This window comes from Meles meles, chromosome 8 (genome assembly GCF_922984935.1).
Source record: "Meles meles chromosome 8, mMelMel3.1 paternal haplotype, whole genome shotgun sequence".
Classification (NCBI taxonomy): Eukaryota; Metazoa; Chordata; class Mammalia; order Carnivora; family Mustelidae; genus Meles; species Meles meles.
The window spans coordinates 9,807,242-9,828,183 of NC_060073.1; the positions used below are offsets into that span (position 1 = coordinate 9,807,242).

Consider the following 20,942-nt stretch of genomic DNA (forward strand, 5'->3'; position numbering starts at 1 on the left):
GCCCCTCCCCAACCACCCAAGCGCCGCAGAGACTGTGATCCAGCCCGCGGGGCCCCCGAGAGCCATAGCCGCGAGTCGGGAAACTGAACCCCGCAGCGAAAACTCCACCGAGTGGGCGCGCCCACCCTCATCCTCCCCTGCGGGCCCGGCCGGAAGGCGGGGGCTAGTTCCCCGCGCCACGCGGCTCGACCAATGGGAGCGCGCGCAGCAGGGCTCAGTGGCCCGCGCCAGCAGGGCTCCGCGGTCCGCGCAGAGGGTGCTGAAAACCCGGCGCGCGTAGGCGGGTCGGATCCCAGCGCACGCGGAGACGGCGCGTGCTACCCACACCCGCCTGCATCGCGGGCCTCACCGCCCCTGCCTCGATGGACTCCGAGACCCCTACCCAGGCGCCCGCCCAGCGCTACTTCACGTGGGACGAGGTGGCGCAGCGCTCCGGGCACGAGAAGGAGCGGTGGCTCGTGATCGACCGGAAGGTGTACAACATCAGCGAGTTCTCCCGCCGGCACCCCGGGGGCTCCCGGGTCATCAGCCACTACGCGGGACAGGATGCAACGGTGAGCGCTGCCAGTCCGCGACACGGGAGTGGGCGGGGCCGGGCGGCTGTCGCCGGAGGTCGAGTGCTCGAGGCAGGAAGTTTGGCACCCAGGGACGAACTCACAACTCATTCGGGGAGGAGCCAGCAGGCGCCCAGCATACCCGTTGCCCACGACTTAGCACGGGATGCAAGGGCAGGAGAATGGCCGTGGAAACGGGCCAGAATCAGGACAGTGGGGATGGAGGCCGGCAACGTGCCCACACAAAGGACTGCGCCGCCCGCGCGCGTGCGTTCGGTCTCTGGCCGCGTCCTTGGTCGCCAGACGTAGGCAGACCCCAGAGCAGGACAAGCAGGGAGGAAAGGCAGCGTGCTGGGAGCCGGAGATGGCGGTGCGGCTGAGGCCGAGGGAGGAGAGGGGTCAGTGGCAGGAATAGGGAGTCTCGATCCGTCTCGGTGGGTGGGAAGGAAGAGCAGAGGGCGCCTAGGCTGCGCGCGCCTGCTTGCGAAGGGAAGCGGGAGAGGGAAGCGTTCTCGGGGCCGAGGCGGGAAGCCGCCAGGTGCCGGCTGCGGTGGGAACCCCCGTACAGGGTGAAGGAGGGGCCTCGCCGCCGGAGAGGACTAACCGCTGCTGGTGCACAGTGGGTCATGGAGCGGCGTGCAGAAGGTGGGGGAGCCTACGTCAGCTTACACTTAAGAGAAAACCCGAATCATGGTGGAAGGTCACTCGGCCGCAGGCCAGCGGGGTCTCCAGCTATTGGCCGCAGCGGACAGCTGTTTGCACTCCTGGGCTGTGGTTCCCATCCTTTCTGGCCTCACTATGGGGGTCAGCGCGCCATCCAGACCCAGTGTTGCTCTTCCCTTTCTAGACCACCTGCTCTCGGACGTAAGGCAACTGGCTCCTCCTGCCGTGGTTGGAGAGCAGGCGATCGCCTCGTGGGACCCTGTAGAGACTTTGCTCCGCCGCGTCCCCTCCCCCTACATCGTTCCCGGGCCCAGCGGCATGACCACTTCCGCTGTCCCTACCCTCTGCCTTTGCCATCCGGGAGGGTGCCTGGGCCCACAAGAGTCCCCGTTATGTCGCAACGGAGCATAGACGTATTGGCCTGAGGACCCGGAAACCTCCCTGCGAGGCGACCAGGCGGGGGCGGGGGGCGGGTAACGCAAGAGCTTATAGTGGTGACCCTGAGTGACCACTCGGAGGCCGGGACTGCCCAGTGGAGCGAGGATGTGGGCTAACGCATGCGCAAACGAAGGAGGCACCGACGCAGGGTCCTCACGCAGTGTGCTTTGGGGCGGGGGCTGGGGCCGGCGGCAACGGGGATAGCGATTGGTCCAGATGTGTGGTGCCACCGGCCGCCGGCTCCGCCCCGGCTCCCGTCTCTAGTGCAGCCTCCGCGTTTCCAAGGCCTGGGGCCGCCTAACCTAGCCCACCTCACCGAACCAAAATGAGCCACTCTGGGGCAGGGGGTGGTCAGAGTCTTAGGGGAAATATGGCACCCTACGAGGTACAGCGGCAGAGAGAAAGAGGAGAAATGCAGAAAGTCCCAGTTTAGAGGTAGGGAGTCTTCCTAATGACGTTTTATGAAGAACTCTGGCTCAGAGAAGGTCTGTTAAAAGTCCCACGGGTAAAAACAGAAGTCTCCTAGCCCCACCCTCCCCTTCTAGTTATTTCTCACCTAGATCTTAAAATCCTGTGCAAAAGCTGTCCATAGACACTCCTAGAGGGCAGGACAGCCCAGAGAGAGAGGTCTTTCTGTGGTCCCCCTACCCACACTTCCTATTCCTTGCTGTGGTGCCCTTTTCACTAGAACACATGCTGGGTGTTCCTGAGCTGTGCACACCTGGGAAAGGTCTTAAGCACCCTCAAAGGACAGCTGACTGGAGGGAAGTGCTGTCTCTTTGAACCTGGATACAGCCTCTTTGCTAAATTAGGAGGATGGCCTCTGGTGTGAGCCCTCCAGGATCCCGGGGAGCCCCGGGCTGGCTTCCTAACCACTCTGTCTTCTCCTATCCTTGCAGGATCCCTTTGTGGCGTTCCACATCAACAAGGGCCTTGTGAGGAAGTATATGAACTCCCTCCTGATTGGAGAACTGTCTCCAGAGCAGCCCAGCTTTGAGCCCACTAAAAATGTGAGACTCTGCTGTTTGGAGACACTTTGGTTGTTGAAGGGTAGCGGGGAGAAGGGAGGCCTGGATAAGATCACAGTTGATCACAGTCTGTAGTGTTGTTTTGTTTTGTTTTTTAAGGTTTATTTTATTTGAGAGGGAGAGAGAGAGAGCAGGAGTGGGATGAGGGGCAGAGAGAGGAGAAGATTCCCCACTGAGCAGGGAGCCTGATACGGGGCCCGATCCCGGGACTCAGGGACCATGACCTGAGCTGAAGGCGGATGCTTAACTTCCTGAGCCACCCGGGTGCCCACACAGTCAGCAGTTCTTGTGAAATTTTGAGGTACCTGCTTCTCCCAGTCACTGGGACGCAGGTCTAAGGGAGCAGGGCTTTGAAATGCGTGCCTCTCACAAGGCTACCACCACTAGCCTCATCCAGACCTATCAAACACTTAACTCCGCGTGCGCTGTAACCCCATATAACCCGCGCACATTTACAGATGAGAAAACTGGGGCTCAGGGAGGGTGAGCCACGCGGCCAAGAATCACAGGGTTAGTCAATGGTGGAGCGGGGATCTGAAGCGAGTCTTTAACTCCAGAGACCACGCGCTCTTAGACCTGACCCCACAGCACCTGTCCTCTTTCCTCGGTGTCCTGGTAGCTTTACCTAGGATTATGGACTTGCCACAGCTATCTGGGGGTAGGGGGGCCCTGGAGCGAAAGAGGCCCCTTGTCTCCAGCAGTGTTGGGTTACAGCTGGAAAGAATGACAGCCCCTCCCTCTCTACTCTTCCACAGAAAGAGCTGATTGATGAGTTCCGAGAGCTGCGGTCCACAGTGGAGCGGATGGGGCTCATGAAGGCCAACCATGTCTTCTTCCTGTTGTACCTCTTGCACATCCTGCTGCTGGATATAGCTGCCTGGCTCACTCTTTGGGTCTTTGGGACATCCCTGGTGCCCTTTCTCCTCTGTGCAGTGCTGCTCAGCGCAGTTCAAGTGAGAGCTCTGGGCTCGTCAAGAGCACGGCCGTGCTCAGCATCCTTGGGGAAAGGAAGCTCCTTGTGCACCTCAGGAGGCCAAGGAGTCCAGCCCTGTGACCAGGGCAGCTGAGGATGTGGGGGAGAATTCGTGCACAGAGACATCTTATCATCTGCGCCTTTTACTCGCTCCTTGGCCACCTGTGCGCTCTCGTTTTGCTCACCCAAGTGTAGGCCAAGTGCGCCAAGAATCAAAATTCTGATTTCTCGAAAAGCTTGGCTTTTTCCTCACCAGCACGTTGCCCAACACACTCACAAAACTTGGGCCCTAATGATCAGAACCCATTTGCCAGGCCTGCCCCTCGCCTCTGAGTTTGTCACTGTGTCCTTTTTTGTAGTCTGGATATTCACTCCATCATAAGTCCGAGAACTCCAGGGAGTTCTGTGGGGGCTCTTCTAGGGAAACTGAAGACTAGGGAAAGGAGAGTGATTTGCCCCGTCTCTCGCCTGAGTCAGTGGTAGAGCTAGAGTTAGGACCCAGGCTTCCTGACTCCTTTCCCGACATGCTCGAGGTACTGAGGCAATGGCAGGGCTAAGGTGGGCAAAGGAAGGGGATGAGGCAGAGGAGACACTGAGGTCTTTGAGAGGGAGCCTGGGCTAGAGGGCGGCTCTCAGCGCTAACCTTTCTCACTCAGGCCCAGGCCGGCTGGCTACAGCATGACTTTGGGCACCTGTCTGTCTTCAGCACCTCTACGTGGAACCACCTGCTACATCATTTCGTGATTGGCCACCTGAAGGTCAGTGGGCTGGGGAGGGGCGCTTGAAACTCCAGTCAATGAAGGGTTTTCTTGGGGGGTGGGGGGAATGCTAGGCGTTCGTGCTCATGTCCCTGCTTTTCTGTAGGGGGCCCCTGCCAGTTGGTGGAACCACATGCACTTCCAGCACCATGCCAAGCCCAACTGTTTCGGCAAAGACCCGGACATCAACATGCACCCCTTCTTCTTTGCCCTGGGGAAGATCCTCTCTGTGGAGGTGAGCAGAAATACCCGTGGGAAGGTCTTGGGAGAATGGCAGCCAGCCAGAAGGGAGGGCTCTGGGGAAATGCTCACAGCGCGGTCAGTGTGGGTGAGACGCTGGGGCCAGGCTGGCTCCCAGGCAGTTGCGGGAAGCAGCAGGCAGTAAATACGCTGCCCGGGACAGAGTCATCTGTTCTCCCTGGTGAGTGCAAGCCGATGGCTATTGCGTAAAGGCACCTCATGCTGCAAAGGATCCGAACGATGATCAGATTACTGTGCAAATCTCTGCCAGTCGAATGGGGGATGCTTTTTAGGCACTCCTACCCCAGGTAGTCACCCCCGCCCCTTGCAACCTTGATACCCTACTGTGTGCAATCTTCCCCTTTAAGGGCTGGGCCCACCGTCTTACTCTTCTTTGATGCCCAGTGCCTGGAACATTCATTCAGTCGGTAATTCTTCCCACCCGTCTGACCCCAGCCCGACTTCCGGGGTGGTCAGTGTTGGGTCTGAGTTATCCCCTGGGGCTATGAGCAAAAACTGCTGGGCAGCTACTTAAGGACGAATGCCTGAGGGTAGAGAGCGGGAGAGCTTCCGGTGAACAGGAGGCTTTGAATGGCCAGCAGAGTTGTTGGTAAAGTTACTTTAAAAGCCTTTGTGCCCAGGCTCTAGGCTGCAGTCTGAGTCCCACCAGGTCCCGCTCCCCACACTGTATGAGACTTCAGCCTGCCTGGAATTCAGCCGTTCAGGACTGCTCCATCCCAGGCACGAGTGAGTGCAGGGTCGGCTGACTGTCCTCCCCCTCTGGCCAGGAGAAGGACTCTGTGGAAAGGCTTTTACAGCATTGGCTGTCTTGGCACAGGAGCCCCTTGTTTGAGGCTTATGCCCCACCTGTCCACAATGTCCTAACTGCCCTACCTTCTAAGCAAGGACTTGGTTTGTGCGCGTCCGACACTGTGGTATGGTCAACAAGTGCGAGGCTGGTCAGCCAGCCCCGGGCCCCCCTGTGTGGGGAATTTGTTAGAGCATCATTCCTGGTAGCACTTCAACTGTCACTCTATAGGGTTTGGAAAAAAAAAAAAAAAGTGGGAATTTAAGTGGAAGAGACCCTTCTCACACCACTGCCTTTATTGCTTCTGGGTACTAAGGTTTTCAAGAAACTCCCATTTGCAGACACTAAAAATATAAAGTGATGTAGGATCAACAGACATTTTTCGGTCTAGTTCTGAGCCTGAGGATGGGCTGCCTATTAGTAAATGCCTTGGCTGCAGGCTGCCTGGCCTTGGCTTTGGCCCCTCTGGATGCTGATCCCCAGGCTGGCCCCACGGCATCCACCTCAGTGCCTCCCGAGTCTCCGGGGGAACAAGAAAACGCAGGGGACACCTCACCCTAAGCACAAACTTCCTGGCTCTGTCCGAGAGTTGAAACACGACAGGGCAGTTATAAGGATCAGAGCAGCATCTGACTGCCATTCAAGGAGGCAGACAGTTCCAAAACAGGCCAGTGTTCTTCCCAATCACCCCCACAAACAAGACAGGGGCTCCTTTTCTAGTTTTCCCCTTAGGGGATGGGGTGAACCTCACCCCAACATCCAGTTTATCAGGAAGCCTTGTTAATACTGTCTCCAAAACACCCCAAGTGCACTGACTTCTCCCAGCTCCACGGCTTCCCGTCTCTACCCATGTCCATCTTGGAGCCTGATTCCTGCTCCAGCCTCTTCACTGCTCTCCCTGCAACTCTACCTCCCCCCTACAGTTCATTCTCGACTCCCACAGGCAGAGTGAGCCCTTCGAAGTGCAAAGCCAATAATGCTACAGCTGTTGAAAGCCCTCCTGTGGCTTCCCATCACCACGGGAATAAAACCCAGGCTCGGAATAAAACCCAGGCTCGTTACCAAGGTCTTCCCTGGGCTCTCTAAGGTCCACTGGGAAGTGGCCTTCCCTCGTTTTCCAGCCTTACCAGTCCTTCTCCCCTGTTGCTTACTGTTTGCAGCCACACTGCCCCTCTTGTCCCTTAAACATCCCATGCTTTTGTGCTACCTGTTCTGCCTGCATTGAATGCTCTTGCCCTGAATCTCTGCTTTGCCGGTCCCTTACCATTCAGGTGTCAGTTCCGATGGCAACACCTCAGAGAGACCATATCTGAACAGCGGAGCCAGGACGCTGCCCCCTCACTTTGTCCTGTCTTCCTGTTTGTAATCTGTAATTACCTTGAGTTCTGTCCACACGCTGGTCACCAGCTTCCTCTCCTCAAATCATAAACTCTATGAGAGTAAGAACGTTCGTGTTGTTCACCTCTATCTTCAGCACTAGAACAGGGCCTGGTGCATAATAGGTGCTCAGTAAATACTTGTTGCCTTCCGTCAGTTAATACAGAAAGAAAGCTTCGTCTAGCCCAAAGGCCTCGCACAGAACAAAGAGGAGCTGGCGTTGCACTTGGGAGTACGGGGCCTCCGGGGCTCTGGGTCATCCGGTTGCCAGAACTTCCTGGGGCAAGCGGGGCAGAAGGAGCCATCGAGCGAGACAGCAGAGCTTTGCTGTCGTGATTTGGTGCGCCCATGCTAGGCCTTCAGGCTGACTGACTTGACGGTACCCGCTTGTCTCTTCAGCAGCTAGGCTTGCAAGAAATCACTACCCTTCGGGAAAAGCCTTGCCAGAACCTTCCGATTGTCAAGTTCTGTTCCTTTCCACGGATATTTGCCGAACTCGACTTAGCAATCAAGGGATTTTATAAAGCTCACGTTGTAGTCAAGAGACCACAAGAGGGTCTGGACGGATGGATGTAGAGGGAATACTGGCCTATGTAGGGTTATAAATGGTTGTCTATGGTCAGCTCGGTTGGTCGAGTGTCCAACTCTTGATTTTTGGCTCAGGTCATGATCTCGGGGTCCTGGGATCAAGCCCCCAACCAGGCTCTGTGCTCGGTGGGGAGTCTGCTTGGGATTCTCTCCCTGTCCCCGCTCCTCCGCTCACTCTCTAAAATAAGTAAACAAAACTTAAAAAAAAAAAAATACTAGATGGGAAAAGGGGAAGGATGTGGAGAGGCCTGGAAACCTTATGACTTACGTCTCTTTCGATGGACATGAGGTGTCCTGAGGACCTGCAGACTGTTGTGCTCGTGCCTTGTGTGGGCAGCGGCCACGGAGCGGTAGGCCATGGTGTGTGCACACCAGGCCCATCACAGCCAGGGCCTCCCTGCGCCGGGCGCTAGAGGCAAGGCCCGGCCTGCTGGAGCAGTCTAACAGCAGCCACAAGCTCACCGTGGAGTAGGCCTAAACTCCTGAGCAGGGAAAAGCCAGGCTCACAGAGGGAGGGGAATGGGGTGACTGGTCTGCGGGTACTGATTTGTTTGCGCTTTTCCTCACAGCTTGGGAAGCAGAAGAGAAAATACATGCCATACAACCATCAGCACAAGTATTTCTTCCTGAGTGAGTGCTTCTTCCTGAGTGGGCATCCGGCACAGGGGACTGTCTCGGGATGGGGTCGCTGAAGGGACGTGAGGAAGAAATGACTTTCTGAAGGATTGTGGTCTTTCCAGTAAAGACTGAAGGAAGCACCCTGTCTCCGACTGGGTTCCTCTCTGCCCGGGAGCAGGTTTCCATCTCAGCTGAGCGAAGTTTCCAGGCTAATGTTTGGTCAAGGGTCATGGGTATCCAGGGCGAAGGAGGTCTTCCACAGGAACACTGCGCGGTCAGGGGCAGCCATCTTGAGTAAACCTTAGACCCTGAGAAACAGACTTGGGCCAAGATGACTCCGTGGAGCAGTCCAGCATCCAGGGGGATAAAGGCAGACATGGCTATGGGAGGACTGGCCTCAAAAAGGCAGTGGAGAGGCTGTTAGAGCTGAAAAGGAGGACATTTCTGTGGTTGTCTTAAGCTCTCTCTGAAGAATGCTCTATATTCCTTACTTTTCAAAGTCTTCATCATGCCTAAAATTTGAGTTTTCTATTTCCCATAAAAATTCAAATTTTTACAGGAAGGGAAAGGAGGATTCCACGGATCCCATTTTAGTTCAAAGGAATTTATCCTGCCTATTACGAACTATCACTCCTGGAGAAAGGGGAACAGGTAGAAGGGTAAAGCAGAAACGTCTGGAAGAATTTTAGAATCCGTGGCCCAGCGGGATAGAGGAGCCGTGGGTGAGCACGGTCCTGCGGTGATTATAGGGAGCGTGAGGACCGTGCAGAGAAGGGATACAGGAAAGGAAATGGCACAGCATTAGTAGGGGACCCCTTCTTCGACTCCCAGCGTTCAGAGAAGCCCGTCAGCCCCTTCCCAGGCCTGCCCTCCAGGGCTTCGGGTTGGGCGGTGCCGGCTCATTTTCCTAGTCGGAAAAAGTAAGCTTTCAGCCCACGAAGCCTCAGCAGGGCCTCCTGCTTCCCTCCCTTCACCTGCGCGGCAGAGCAGCGGGGAACACAGGGCAGGTGAGCGCGAGGACAGGCAGCAGGGCAGGGTCTGTGCGTGGAGCTCCAGTTTCCCCAGGCTGCCTCGTTCGTTCCCCTGGAAGAGAATGGCACTCCCACCCACACCCCCCTGGCGTCCTCTTGGGAGGTCTTGCCTTCTTCAGACTTGCATTCGTGCCCACCTTCCGGGCCTGCCGGTTGCAGTGCAGCAAGGAAAGCCAAGGCAGCTGGAAGGGGCTACAGGACGAGGCGGCAGGGGCAGCCCCAGGCCAGAGGCCACCCCTCCGGCGCAGAAGTGCCCTCATGCTGCTCACACTCCCTCCCTGTCTCCATTTCCTTCCCAGTTGGGCCCCCAGCCTTGCTGCCTCTCTACTTCCAGTGGTATATTTTCTATTTTGTTATCCAGCGGAAGAAGTGGATGGTGAGTATCCATGGCCCCCAAGTTCCACATCCTTTGTGTTCAGAATCCCGAGGGAAGGGAATGGGGGTTCTCCAGAGGAAAGCTCACGGAAATTTACTCCGGGCCTAATTTAGAGCAAAGTTAATAGAACCGAACACAGACCTTCCACTCTAGGTGGACGACCTGGACTCAGCAGACAGCCTAACTCCCAAACCCCTATTTCTTTTTTTTTAAGATTTTATTCATTCATTCCTCTGTTCACGAGAGAGGGAGAGAGAGAGTGCACACGCGTGAGCACGCACAGGCAGGAGAAAGGGCAGAGGGAGAGGGAGATTATCTCTGCAGTAGATTTGGTGCTGAGCGCGGAGCACCAGGCTCAGGCCCATGACCCTGAGATCACGAGCTGAGCCGAAACCGAGAGTCGGGTGCTCAGCTGACTGAGCCCCCCCACCCAAGCGCAGCCCCCGCAACCCCATGGCCTGTTTCATTCAGCCGGTACCTCCTGAAGTTCTTGTGCTTGGTATAAAGCCAGGAGCCAGGCTTTCGGGTGGGGAAGAGGTCAATGCAGAAGGTTCTGGGATTCTAAAGTGGCCCTGCCGGCTCCTGGCTAGATAAGAGGCATCAGAAAAGGCTTCCGGCGCGAAGTCACTTCTGTAGCTGGCCTTGGAGGGTAGGCAGAGGTGGGGTCGGGGGAGGGTGGACTCTGAGCAGAGAAGCTGGGAAGTGAGGGGCAATTTTGGCCACTTGGACGTGTTGTGCACTCGTGTCAGGGGAGAGTTGTGATGCCGAAGGAGAGCTGGATCAGGGCACTGGCACAGACCGGGCCGCCGTCCTGGGAGATTGATTTGGCAGCTTGATGAGGGGATAAAGAACGTGGACAGGCTGGGAGGAGCTGGAGGCCGGGAGAGCCTGGTGGCCTTGGCACCTGGGAAGGAAACAGGCAAGAAGGACTGGGGGCCACCACCAGGCATGGAAGGAAGGTGTGGCGGCCCGAGAAATCGCAGGACTAGGTCGATGAAGAGACGCTGCGGGTGACAGTGTTCCAGTCCGGGTCCCTGGCAGAGTGGCTGTACCAGGGAAACAGGTGAAACGGAAGGGAGAGGAGGAAGTGCTTTGTGCCAGTCATCGAGCTGTCTGCCTCTCCATGCAGGACTTGGCCTGGATGATCACCTTCTACGCCCGCCTCTTCCTCACCTACGGGCCGTTGCTGGGACTGAAAGGCGTTCTGGGCCTTTTCTTCGTGGTCAGGTACTCTTTGACGGGGAAGGAGCCATGGCAAAGAAAAGCCGACATGTGGGAGAAACAGAGTCTGGTCTGGGGGCTGCACTGGGGCTTTGGGCGGCAGGGGTGTCTCGGGTGTTGGCTTGGGGAGATGGCCAGGCCAGAGCTGTTACCTGAGGGAAAAGAAGTCTAAGTCGTACTGTCTTTGTGTGCCATATCCACCAGGTTCCTGGAAAGCCACTGGTTTGTGTGGGTCACGCAGATGAACCATATCCCCATGCACATCGATCACGACCGGAACATGGACTGGGTCTCCATCCAGGTAAAGGACGGTCACTTGGAAGACCTGGGGATGACACGACTCAGGAAAAGGATGGGGGCGGGGGCAGTTAACAACTCAAGTCCCCAAACAGCACTGCCTCGTTGGCTTGAAGCTTCACTCCTGCCACCATGTGGAGTGACCAGGAACTGTCCCACACTCCCTCCTCTCAGCCAGCTTTGCCTGGAGAAGGTTGCGTTGGCCTTTCCATCTGGTACCCAGAGCCACACTCTCCCCTGCCCTCTTCCTCCAGCTCCGTGCAACGTGTAATGTCCACAAGTCTGCCTTCAACGACTGGTTCAGTGGCCATCTCAACTTCCAGATAGAGCACCAGTAAGTGGGGAGACCTGAGAAGCAGGGTCCTTGGGAGGGTCCCTGTGGGGAAAGTGGGGAGGTTGAAAGTGCGGAGTAGGAGTCACTGACTGTCCCCTTCTCCCTGAAGTCTTTTCCCCACAATGCCGCGACACAATTACCATAAAGTGGCTCCCCTGGTGCAGTCCCTGTGTGCCAAGCATGGCATAGAGTACCAGTCCAAGCCCCTGCTCTCAGCCTTCGCCGACATTATCAAGTGAGTACCTGAGCCTGGGAAGATGGCTAGTAGGGTGGAAAGAGGGCAGGCAATGGGGTGGGTGATGTGTGGGGTTTCCCAGGCTGCTGGAATGGAGGCCACCAAGACAAAGGCAGGATGCTCTATTGGTCTTGTGGCCAAGTCAAGCCTTTGTTCCCAGTGCCGTGGCCCGAGCTATTTCTCAGAAGCAAAGGGGAGGAAAGGGGCCATATGGAAATCGGCCTCCATTCCCCTGTAAGAGCCTCACTACTCCATGTTTTAGGGTGGTTTGTTTGGCTTTCGGCCCTGGCTCTGCTCTCTTTCACTTCCTGCTCCCATCTTGCCCCCACAGCTCACTGAAGGAGTCTGGGCAGCTCTGGCTAGATGCCTATCTTCACCAGTAAACAGCGGCCCCATCTGGAAGAGATGCCTGTCTTCGATGATAATGCCAGCCCCTCTGGGAGATGATTTTCTGGCAGAGGGGAGCTTGAGGGAAAATGCCACTTTATAATATTCAGAGGGGGTGGGTGTGAGGCGATAAAGGCTCACCTCAAACCCCTCCCCTTATCTTCCAGGCACAGACGTAAGACCCAAAGACAAGCAGGGCCCCTGGAGGGAGGGGTGGAGCTATTGGGGCAGAGATGTAAGTTTCCTTTCCTTTTTCTAGTTTGGCAGAAACTGATGCTTGGTGAGCAAAGAGGGAGTCCAAGGGTGTTGGAAGAATGGGGGGACCTACCAAGCCCCCAAATCAGTAAGAGATTTAGCATTAAAATTCCAGCCACGAAAGAGGTGAGCCCATCTCACTGGTCTGCTTCTCAGTGCCTTCCCCACCCGCTACTGTCTGAGAAGACGGAGCAACTGGACCTTCTGAGCAAGACTTACATTTGAGGCCTGGTGCAGTGCGCTGCCTGGGAGGCTCGGCTCACTCTACAGCAAGCTGGGACCCAGGTCTGCCTCAGGCTCCTGGAGAAGCAATTTTACCCCTTCTAGAAGCAGGCAGAGCAAAGCCAGGACTGTGTTGCTGGAGCCATCTGACTTTGAAGGCTCCTGGCATTATTGATTTTGAGCTTGTGTTCCACCGGGGAGCATTAGGTCCTAGGTCTTGCCAAAATAGCAAGGAGAGTTACTGGTCATTCAGAATACCCTCCACCTTGGGATCACCTCTTACAATCACCACCCAAGGCACAACACACTTCTAGGATGGAGAGTCTACTTCTTGATTCTTATCCATAAACAGCCGAACAGACGGGACAACTTCATCTCCTCCCTAGAAACAAATGGAGGTTCCCAGCGGTTGCCCTTTGTCTTCCTACCTGTAAGTCCAAGTTTAATAAAGTAGTAGCACAAGTGAGCACATTGGGAGACCCTAAATTATCAGTTAGGAGGCAAACACAAAATTCAGTCCAAAAGACTATAGGGGTTGCTAAGAAATTTCCTAAATTTCTTAATTAGAAATTAAGAAGCAATTTCTTTTTAATTTCTTAGAAATTTCTCAGAAGAAGCAATGTATTGCTTCTGAGTAGGAAGTGAAGTAAATAATCAGTTCACATTCCTAAACCAGAGATAGGAAGATAAAAACAGTTTGTGAACTATGAACTCTGCAAGCGTCTTCTCAGCTGGACACCAGGTAGGAATTTAAGATAATCTCTTAAAAAGCCTCCCCGCCTAATACTGAAATACAGTTTTTTACAAAATCTTCTGGTTCTTAAAAGGTAACGATTTATCTCGTGTCTCGAGCAAGCAAACAGAAGAACGTGTCCAACAGTCTTGCCGTAAGCCCCAGGGCTTGTCCTCTGCTTTGGCAGCCTCTGCCCCGCCCCACAGCCACAGCTTTCCCTTGCAGGTGAGGGCGTGATTTGCCTGTTCAGGAGAGCACCTACTCTAAGCATATTGCAGATTTTGGATCTGGAAAGGAGGAAACTCAAACTAGAAGGAAAAAGCAGAGCCACAGTTTAGTTGAGTCTACGTTTAGTTGTGGGAGAGAACAAAGGTCATGTGAAAGTGAGCTGCAGTGGGGTTAGAAACACCCCTGTGGAAAGGCTGCAGGGATGACTTTCGCGGTTTGTCAGAACACAGATTAAATGAACAGCACGAGGGCAGGCCGGGTTACAGAAGAGTTCAGCTCTCCTCCATTTGGGCAGGACTTGGTTTGAACCCACCTGGATAGAAAGACTAGAAGCAGGACTGAAAAGTTCTACTTTCATTGGCTTCCTCACACCAGAACAGGTGCTGATCCTGCCCCGTCCCTCTGGTCCCTACTCCCCAGGGTTTAGGGAGTCCTGTCACCAGCCTGTCCAGCCACCTGGCTGCCAGTTGGAGCAAACCCAGCAAGGCTTACTGAGCCAAGCCTTGCGAGCATTTCACCACTGTGGCCTTCTCTCCTTAACTTAGACTAGGGTGGTCTCACAGACCACAGAGGGACACACCAGCGACAAAAAGCCTCAGACTGTTTTAACAGTACAATGAGTGATCTCAAATCCAAGCAATGACATGAGAAAAGAAGCTTAAAGAGGACAATCTGTGACCTCCAGTCACAGATTGTGGCAAAACTAACATCCGAACTCAGTGTTTTAGAATTCCAACTACATGTCTGTTACTCTCATCTTCCCACCACGTTACTGGAAGCACTTTAACTGGCCCCCACATCTGCATCCTTTTTGTGTGTGCTAATTTTGTTACCACATCCGGATGAAGTAAAGCTGCAAAATAAAGTTAATTTTGCCCAAATGAAGGCTATTCTATTCACTTGTCGCGACCCACGATCTTCCGCACATGCCAATGGGACGCCCTGGGCCTGTGCTGTAAGTTACTACCTACCTCTACGGCTGGAACTTTCGGACCAGGAGTTCCCAAATGGACTCTCCTTTGCACGAGGCCTTTGGGCAGAGGAGCAGCAGGACCCTCCAGAGGGACACCAGGGCACAGGTAGACCATGGCAAGGAGAAAGCAAGCCAGCCCCTTCTCAGGACCCCCCATGTTCAAGTGCTCACTAGCCAGGGGCACATGCTTCTCCTTTCATGAGGCAACAACCTCACCCTTTGTCCTTGTTTCTAGTCTCAATACAGAGGGTCCCTAAAAACCTCTTGTTTTGCCTGAATCTCTCTCTGCAGGTGCGGTGCTTCAGAGCTGGACTACGATGCCTTTTTAACCTCAGTCTTGCTAGAACAGCTCCCTTTGAACAGTAACATTAAAACATGCTAGGTAAAAAATTGCAGAACTGGTCTTGCCTGCAGTGTGCAGTAGTTAATCAACTAGAAAAGACCAGACAACTCAACTTGAAAAACCAAGAGGAGGGGCGTCTGGGTGGTTCGGTTGGTTAAACGCCTGCCTTTGGCTCAGGTCATGATCAGAGTGCTGGGATCAACCCCCCACGCCCACCCCCGGCAGGCTCCCTGCTCAGTGAGCAGTCTGCTTCTCCCTCTGGCCCTCCCCCACCCTGCTCATGCACACATGCGCTCTGTCTGAAATAAATCCTTTTTTAAAAAGATTTTATTTATTTATTTGAGAGACCAAGAGAGCATGAGAGGAGAGAAGGTCAGAGGGAGAAGCAGATTCCAATGCAGGACTTGATCCTGGGACTCTGGCATCATGACCTGAGCCAAAGGCAGTTGTTTAACCAACTGAGCTACCCAGGTGCCCTGAATAAATTTTTTAAAAAAGAAAACACCATGGGGCACCTGGGTGGCTCAGTCGGTTAAGCATCTGCCTTCATCTGCCTTCGGCTCAGGTCATGACAGAGTCCCACATCTGGCTCCCTGCTCAGTGGGGAGCCTGCTTCTATAGCTTCCCCTGATTGTGCTCCTTCTCTCTCTCTCTCTCTCTCAAATAAAAATCTTCAACAAAAAAACTGAAAAAGAAAAAAGGAAAACCACTCTACATGTCTGACTACCAGCTACAGCACTGAGGCCATCACTCCCTCCCTAAGAAAGTCTTTCCATCCCTGGGTCTGAGAAAACCCATTCCGTCCAATGATGGATACAGCAGTAACCAAAACCAAGATCCCTGCCCTCCGAATAGAACTTTCCGTCTACACCAGTGGTCTGGGAGTCCCCTAGTTATGAGAGCACTGCTGGGGAGACTAGGTCCCACTCCTCCTTCAGCCAGAGCAGCTCATATCCTGAGGTTCCACATAAGATTGCACTCGAAAAATGTTGCCCCGTGAGAAATTTTGAAGGCCACCAAGTCTTTAGTCTTCTGCCTGCTTAATCTGTTAGAATATTGGCAGTTCAACTTCAGATTGCTTAAGTGTGCCTGTTCAAAGGGCAGTGACAGGAATGCTAAAAAATGAGAAACTCCCCGCCAAGGTTTGTCAGGATTATAAAACTGTTAAAACATTCCATCTCCATGGGAAACAGCAACCTGAATTTGATGTCACAAAAGAAACACAAAAGTAATTCCTGAAGTGTCGTTTTTTCACAATTTAAACTGGTAAGGAAAATGCCTGGATGCTATGCAGTAGCTGATCAAAACTGTGAGGCTTTCTCAAAGGAGCTCTTTTCTCTCACACAGTAGGTGGGAAACTAGAAACCCATTCAATTTATTCACATTTCTTCCCTGGTTAAGTTAAACTAGGCCATTCTCCAAATGGCTTAAGTACGGTCAAAGCTACCTTAGCCATTCTGTGGGGTGTGGCGCCACCTGGTGGCCACTCTCAAACCTCTTGTACCGGTACACTTCCCGAGTGTTCTCTTCAGCGCGAAAAGAACATTATACTGCCTGAAGACTGGGGACTCGAGATGTTTTCAAACGTTGTCAGAGAACATGACATTCTGGTTGGTTTTTATAATTTTATTGACTCTTTTCTCGGATCTTTAAAACAAAAATACAGCACATGAAAATAGCATCTTATCCCAAAGTCTCAACTCTGCTGACTGCCTCAGGGAGGACATTAGAATTTCGCCATCTTATGCCTCTAAATAACCACTGTGAAGACTCAAGTTACATAGCAAGTTCAAGTTTCTGCCCCCACCCCAGGACACACAGTAATCGGACCCTTCTTGCCAACTCCAGGGACTCCAGCTCTCCCCATCTGTTAAGGCTCCGTCTTCCTGATGGCTGTCCACAGGGTGGGTCAAGGCTGAACCAGAGATTAGTGCAGTCCGGTGCCACACCCACTCCTGTCAGCCACCAGGTGGCCAGCCAGGAAATCATTTTTGTCCAGTCGGCTGTCTCTACGGTCTATCTCCCACTCCCTCCTCATTAACAATAGATTCAGTGTCCCTTAAATTGCCTGAGAGCTGTTTTGAGCGGGACATACTCTCCTGAGCTAAAAAAGAAGAAAACAAAGTAGCTCTGTGGCGTTCCTGCCAAAAGATCAAGTACAAAAGGGAAAAGCACTTCCGAGAAGGCTAGAGCTAGAGAAGCAATGCAATCCCCTCCCCGCCCCCCGCGGGTTCTCTAGCGCTAGTTCCCGAGGGTACGAGAAGGCAAACATTCTGGGGTCAAGGCGCTAGGAGGGGAAACGTATTTATTTTCCCCTTTTGAGCTTCCCTGCTGCCCCAGTCTTTGCCTTCTTCTTAGCAGATCCCTTGGGCTCTGGCTCCTTGCGCTTAGCTGAAGAGAGAGAGCCAGTCACCTTGAAGAAATCATCCAGGCGACCCTGGGTGCTGCCTTGGCGGCTCTTGCTCAGCCGCCTGACGCCACTGCGGATTCGCTCCTCAGAGAACTGCTTTTCGCCACACATGAACTTGACGAGCTCCTCTTCATTTGGCTCGCTCCACTTCAGCTCCACAGACTCTGGGTCAAGCACCTCGGGCTCCAGGAAGAGCTGCTGGGCCTCCTTGTGGAGCCAGTTTTCCGGCACCGGGTACTTGCTAGGGTCAAGCTGCCGCACAATCTCCTCGATGCTCTTGTGCTTCTGGATGAGGCCCACGGCCCGCCGGGGCCCAATACCCCGAATGCTCTCGCAGTAGTCGCTGCCCAGCAGGATGCACAGATCTACAAACTGCTCCTGGCTCAGGCCCAGCTCCTGCAGAATCCGGCTCAGGTGGAATTCCTGGATGGGCAGCTTCTTGGCCTCGCTGGCAGTCAGGTGCCGCATTAGCACGGGGCTGCCAAAGGTCAGGCAATCCATGTCCTCGGTGGCCGCGGCATAGACTTTGCCAGCCTTCACGAGGGCAGCACAGCTGGCCTCGGCCTCACTGGGCGCATCAAGGTACGGGACGCCCATGAGGCTCAGCAGATGCTTGCACTCGTCATTGTGCTGCTTGGTGACCTTTACCAGCCTCTTCGTAAACTTTTCCACCTCCTCCTCGGCCCCAGCAGCCTGAGCCTGCTGCAGCTGCTTCTCCGCCTCTGCCCGCCGCTCGCTGCGTTTGGCCAGCTCCCCCGACTTGAGCTGCGGTGGCTTGCCGTCGAAGACATACACGGGCTTGATGCCGTTCTCCATCATGCGGATGGTGCGGTAGAACATGCCCATCAGGTGGCTGGTGGTCTCACCCTCCTCATTCTGCAGCACATCCCCACCCTGGCGAACAGCAATCAGGAACTGATAAATGCTCATCGAGGCATCAATAGCCACCTTGCGGCCAAAGTAGCTCTTGATGTCATTCTCCCGGATGGCACCGGGGGCCACATCGGCAATCAGTTTGGCCAGGCCTTGAATTCCCATAGCAATACAGAGAGGGACAGCTGAAAAAGAAAGGAGCAAAGTGAGAAGAGGAGGAACTTAAAAAGAATGCAAAGGATCACGGTGCTATCCCACCAACTTCATGCCCTCGACTGAACAAATGGAGCACAACAAGAAGGATGCCAATTTGGGACCGCAGAAGATGAAAAGGTGAACAAGACAAGGTCGCCATTAGCGAAAAAACTTACCCTCTAGCAAGTGAGGCCACTCAATTAATACTAAGGCTTCCTGGGTATCGGAGGGGAAAACTGGGTGTTAAGAGGAATAGGATCCTGCTGGTGTTGAGGGATTTAAGGTTTCATGGATAAGGCAGTAAAAGGGCTCGCACGCAGTAAGGGCTACCACTGGCGTGGGCATCGAAGACCCCACAAGTCCAGAGGAGGGTGCCTACCCTGGCCTGACGAACCCAGGGACCATCATGACAGAACCATGCCCTGAAGGACAAGCAAATACTGGCTAAACAGAGATGACGAGACGACACAAGTACAAAAGCGACCATAACAGAAAGCTGAATGTGCACAGTGGCCAAATAAACACAAGTTTTCTATCGTCTTGCCATCTCACTGACAACTCACACATTCCTCCTCTGTACCTTTATGCCAGTCACTGAACACCCCCAACTCATTCCTCTGGCGCCCCGCCTCTTCGCAGCGGTGACGGTTAGTTTTATGTGCCAACCTGGCTAGGCTGCGGCGCCCAGTTATTTACTCTAACACCTGGCTAGGCTGCGGCGCCCAGTTATTTACTCTAACACCAATCCAGGTGTTGCTGTGAAGGTGATTTTGTGCCATCACATGGGTGGGCCTCATTCCATCAGCCGTAAGGCCTTGGCAGCAGTAACGGTTTCCCAAAGAAAGTCTGCCTGAGGACTGCACCATCAACTCCGGCAAGGGTGTGCCAGCCCCATCATTTTCAACCTTGCCATTTCATTGATCCTTGATCATTTCAACCTTGATCATTTCAACCTGCAGTCATCTGAGCCAATTCCTTAAAATAAATCTCCTTACATCTGTCCATATCCTATACCTTATTGTTTCTCTGGGGAATCCTGACTGATACAGCAGCCCTAAGAAGGACTGGCGAAGAACGTACGTGAACGAGAGTTATGTGGCTTTCTCACACACTGTGGCTCAAGTCTCCCTTCAGGGCCCCCTCAGCACTGCACCTGGTTTCTACTTCTACCACGATGTTGCTAGAAATTTTAACTCTTTCCCTGGTATTTTCTCCCCACCACTATGTCTGAAGCGTGAACCCCATGGCTCCTACCTGACCCCAGGTCCTGATCTAGCAAGCTGGCAAGCTGGAGTTGCTTATTCCCACATGGTACTTCTGTGGTTCAGGCCCCTTCACGAGTATGTCCTAGGGCAGTGTTTCCCAAACTTCGGTCAGACCCAAACCACCCTCACAGATTTTTCTGGCCACTCCCATCTAAAACCTGTACTTTCATTCACATAATATTTTCTTTAAAGGGACACCATTGTTTTAAAAACGAAGGTAAGCTGAAAAAGAGAACTCCTCTTAAGCAGTAATGCCTGTGCCATATCAGTTATAGTTTAACGTGTCAAATGTGTGACTGTTAAAAAGGATTTTTTGGATGCCATTTAAAGTCATCGTGTGGGGCGCCTGGGTGGCTCAGTTGGTTAAGCGAACGCCTTCAGCTCAGGTCATGATCCCAGGGTCCCGGGATAGAGCCCCCGCAGCCCCCGAAGCTGACTCCCTGCTCAGCAGGGAGTCTGTTTCTCCCTCTGACCCTGTCCCCTCTCATTCTCTCTCTCTCTCTCAAATAAATAAAATCTTAATAAATAAATAAAGCCATCATGTGTCCACTGGTGGCATGTGTCCAACACTACAAGAAAGAAACTAGACCTTTTCGCTGCTCCCACTTTTCAGGATTCCTTCTAAAGCATCATAAAGCTACGACCCCTCCCCCCCACACTTAAGTCCAAACACCTCAACCTGGCGTCAAGATCCTCCGTGCTTTGCTTCCCAACCTACCTTCACAGCCCGGGTTAAAGCCCTGCCCTTTCTCACTGCTGCTCAGCCGTGCCCTCCTCCCGCCATCCTCTGGCTCCTGCCATACACGGGGTGCCCGGAACCGTTCCTCCCGCAGAAGCCACTCGATCATCGGGTCCCGCCTCAGGCCGGCTGCTTTGCTAGAAGGCTTACCGAGGGGTCCGTGCCTACCGGCCGGCTAGCCCCCCCACAGTCCCCCACAGCGGCAGGCGGGAAAGAGATCTAAACCAGTTAAGTCTCCAAAATGCTTCTCATCCAGGATCTTGGTCAAAATACCCAACGGCCCCATACAGTGGAAGCTATCTCCCGCCTTCCACAAATGAAGGGAGGTTAGGCGACCGGTCCGAGTCGCAGAGCGGGAGGGTGGCGGGCCCGCGCTCTGGCCTCCGCCCCGCGCGCAGCAGACGGCCCCCCGCCTCTCGCCCCCCGCCCCAACACCCAGAGTGAGGTGGACCCCGCCGCCCTCGGACACACTTCCCACGGGGTCTCACCTCGCCTTTGGAGCGCGAGGCCTCGACAGGGGCGCTGGGTCGGGTGCTGCCCAGGACGCCGCTCAGCCCCGCACCCTGCTCAGCTCCGCCGCGGATCCTGTCGCGCTCCGCCGTCTTCCAAAGCCCGCGCTCCCGTCACGTGACCGCCGCCGCGCACAGCCTCCTGGGAAGTGTGGGGCTGGACCCGACTCCCTCGGCCAGTTTCCCTTGGGCCAAACAGTCCCGCCGGGGGAGAGCGAACCCTCTCAGCGGCTCTGCGGTACCCTTGCCCCAGCTCCACAGCAGGCGCCCA

At 54.4% G+C, this 20,942-nt stretch overlaps 2 protein-coding genes across 4 annotated transcripts; one reads left to right on the plus strand and one right to left on the minus strand.

The window, feature by feature from the left end:
- Positions 1-204: 204 nt before the first annotated feature.
- Positions 205-14,245, plus strand: FADS1 (fatty acid desaturase 1). Of its 3 annotated transcripts, none has more exons than XM_046014488.1 (12): positions 205-554; positions 2,555-2,665; positions 3,439-3,636; positions 4,313-4,414; positions 4,521-4,649; positions 7,997-8,057; positions 9,376-9,452; positions 10,582-10,679; positions 10,878-10,974; positions 11,225-11,304; positions 11,414-11,539; positions 11,871-14,245. In XM_046014488.1, exons 1-12 carry the CDS (start codon positions 363-365, stop codon positions 11,920-11,922), a joined length of 1,323 nt encoding a protein of 440 aa, XP_045870444.1. In that variant the 5' UTR covers positions 205-362; the 3' UTR covers positions 11,923-14,245. The 3 variants fall into 3 exon arrangements, with proteins under 3 accessions (XP_045870444.1, XP_045870445.1, XP_045870446.1); XM_046014489.1 differs by lacking the exon at positions 205-554 and adding an exon at positions 671-821; XM_046014490.1 differs by lacking the exon at positions 205-554 and adding an exon at positions 1,927-2,090.
- Positions 14,246-16,285: 2,040 nt separating this feature from the next.
- On the minus strand, positions 16,286-20,915 carry FEN1 (flap structure-specific endonuclease 1). The gene is made up of 2 exons (XM_046017845.1): positions 20,651-20,915; positions 16,286-18,148 (listed from the first exon to the last, which is right to left on the minus strand). Exon 2 carries the CDS (start codon positions 18,126-18,128, stop codon positions 16,986-16,988), a length of 1,143 nt encoding a protein of 380 aa, XP_045873801.1. The 5' UTR covers positions 18,129-18,148; positions 20,651-20,915; the 3' UTR covers positions 16,286-16,985.
- Between the last annotated feature and the right edge of the window lie 27 nt (positions 20,916-20,942).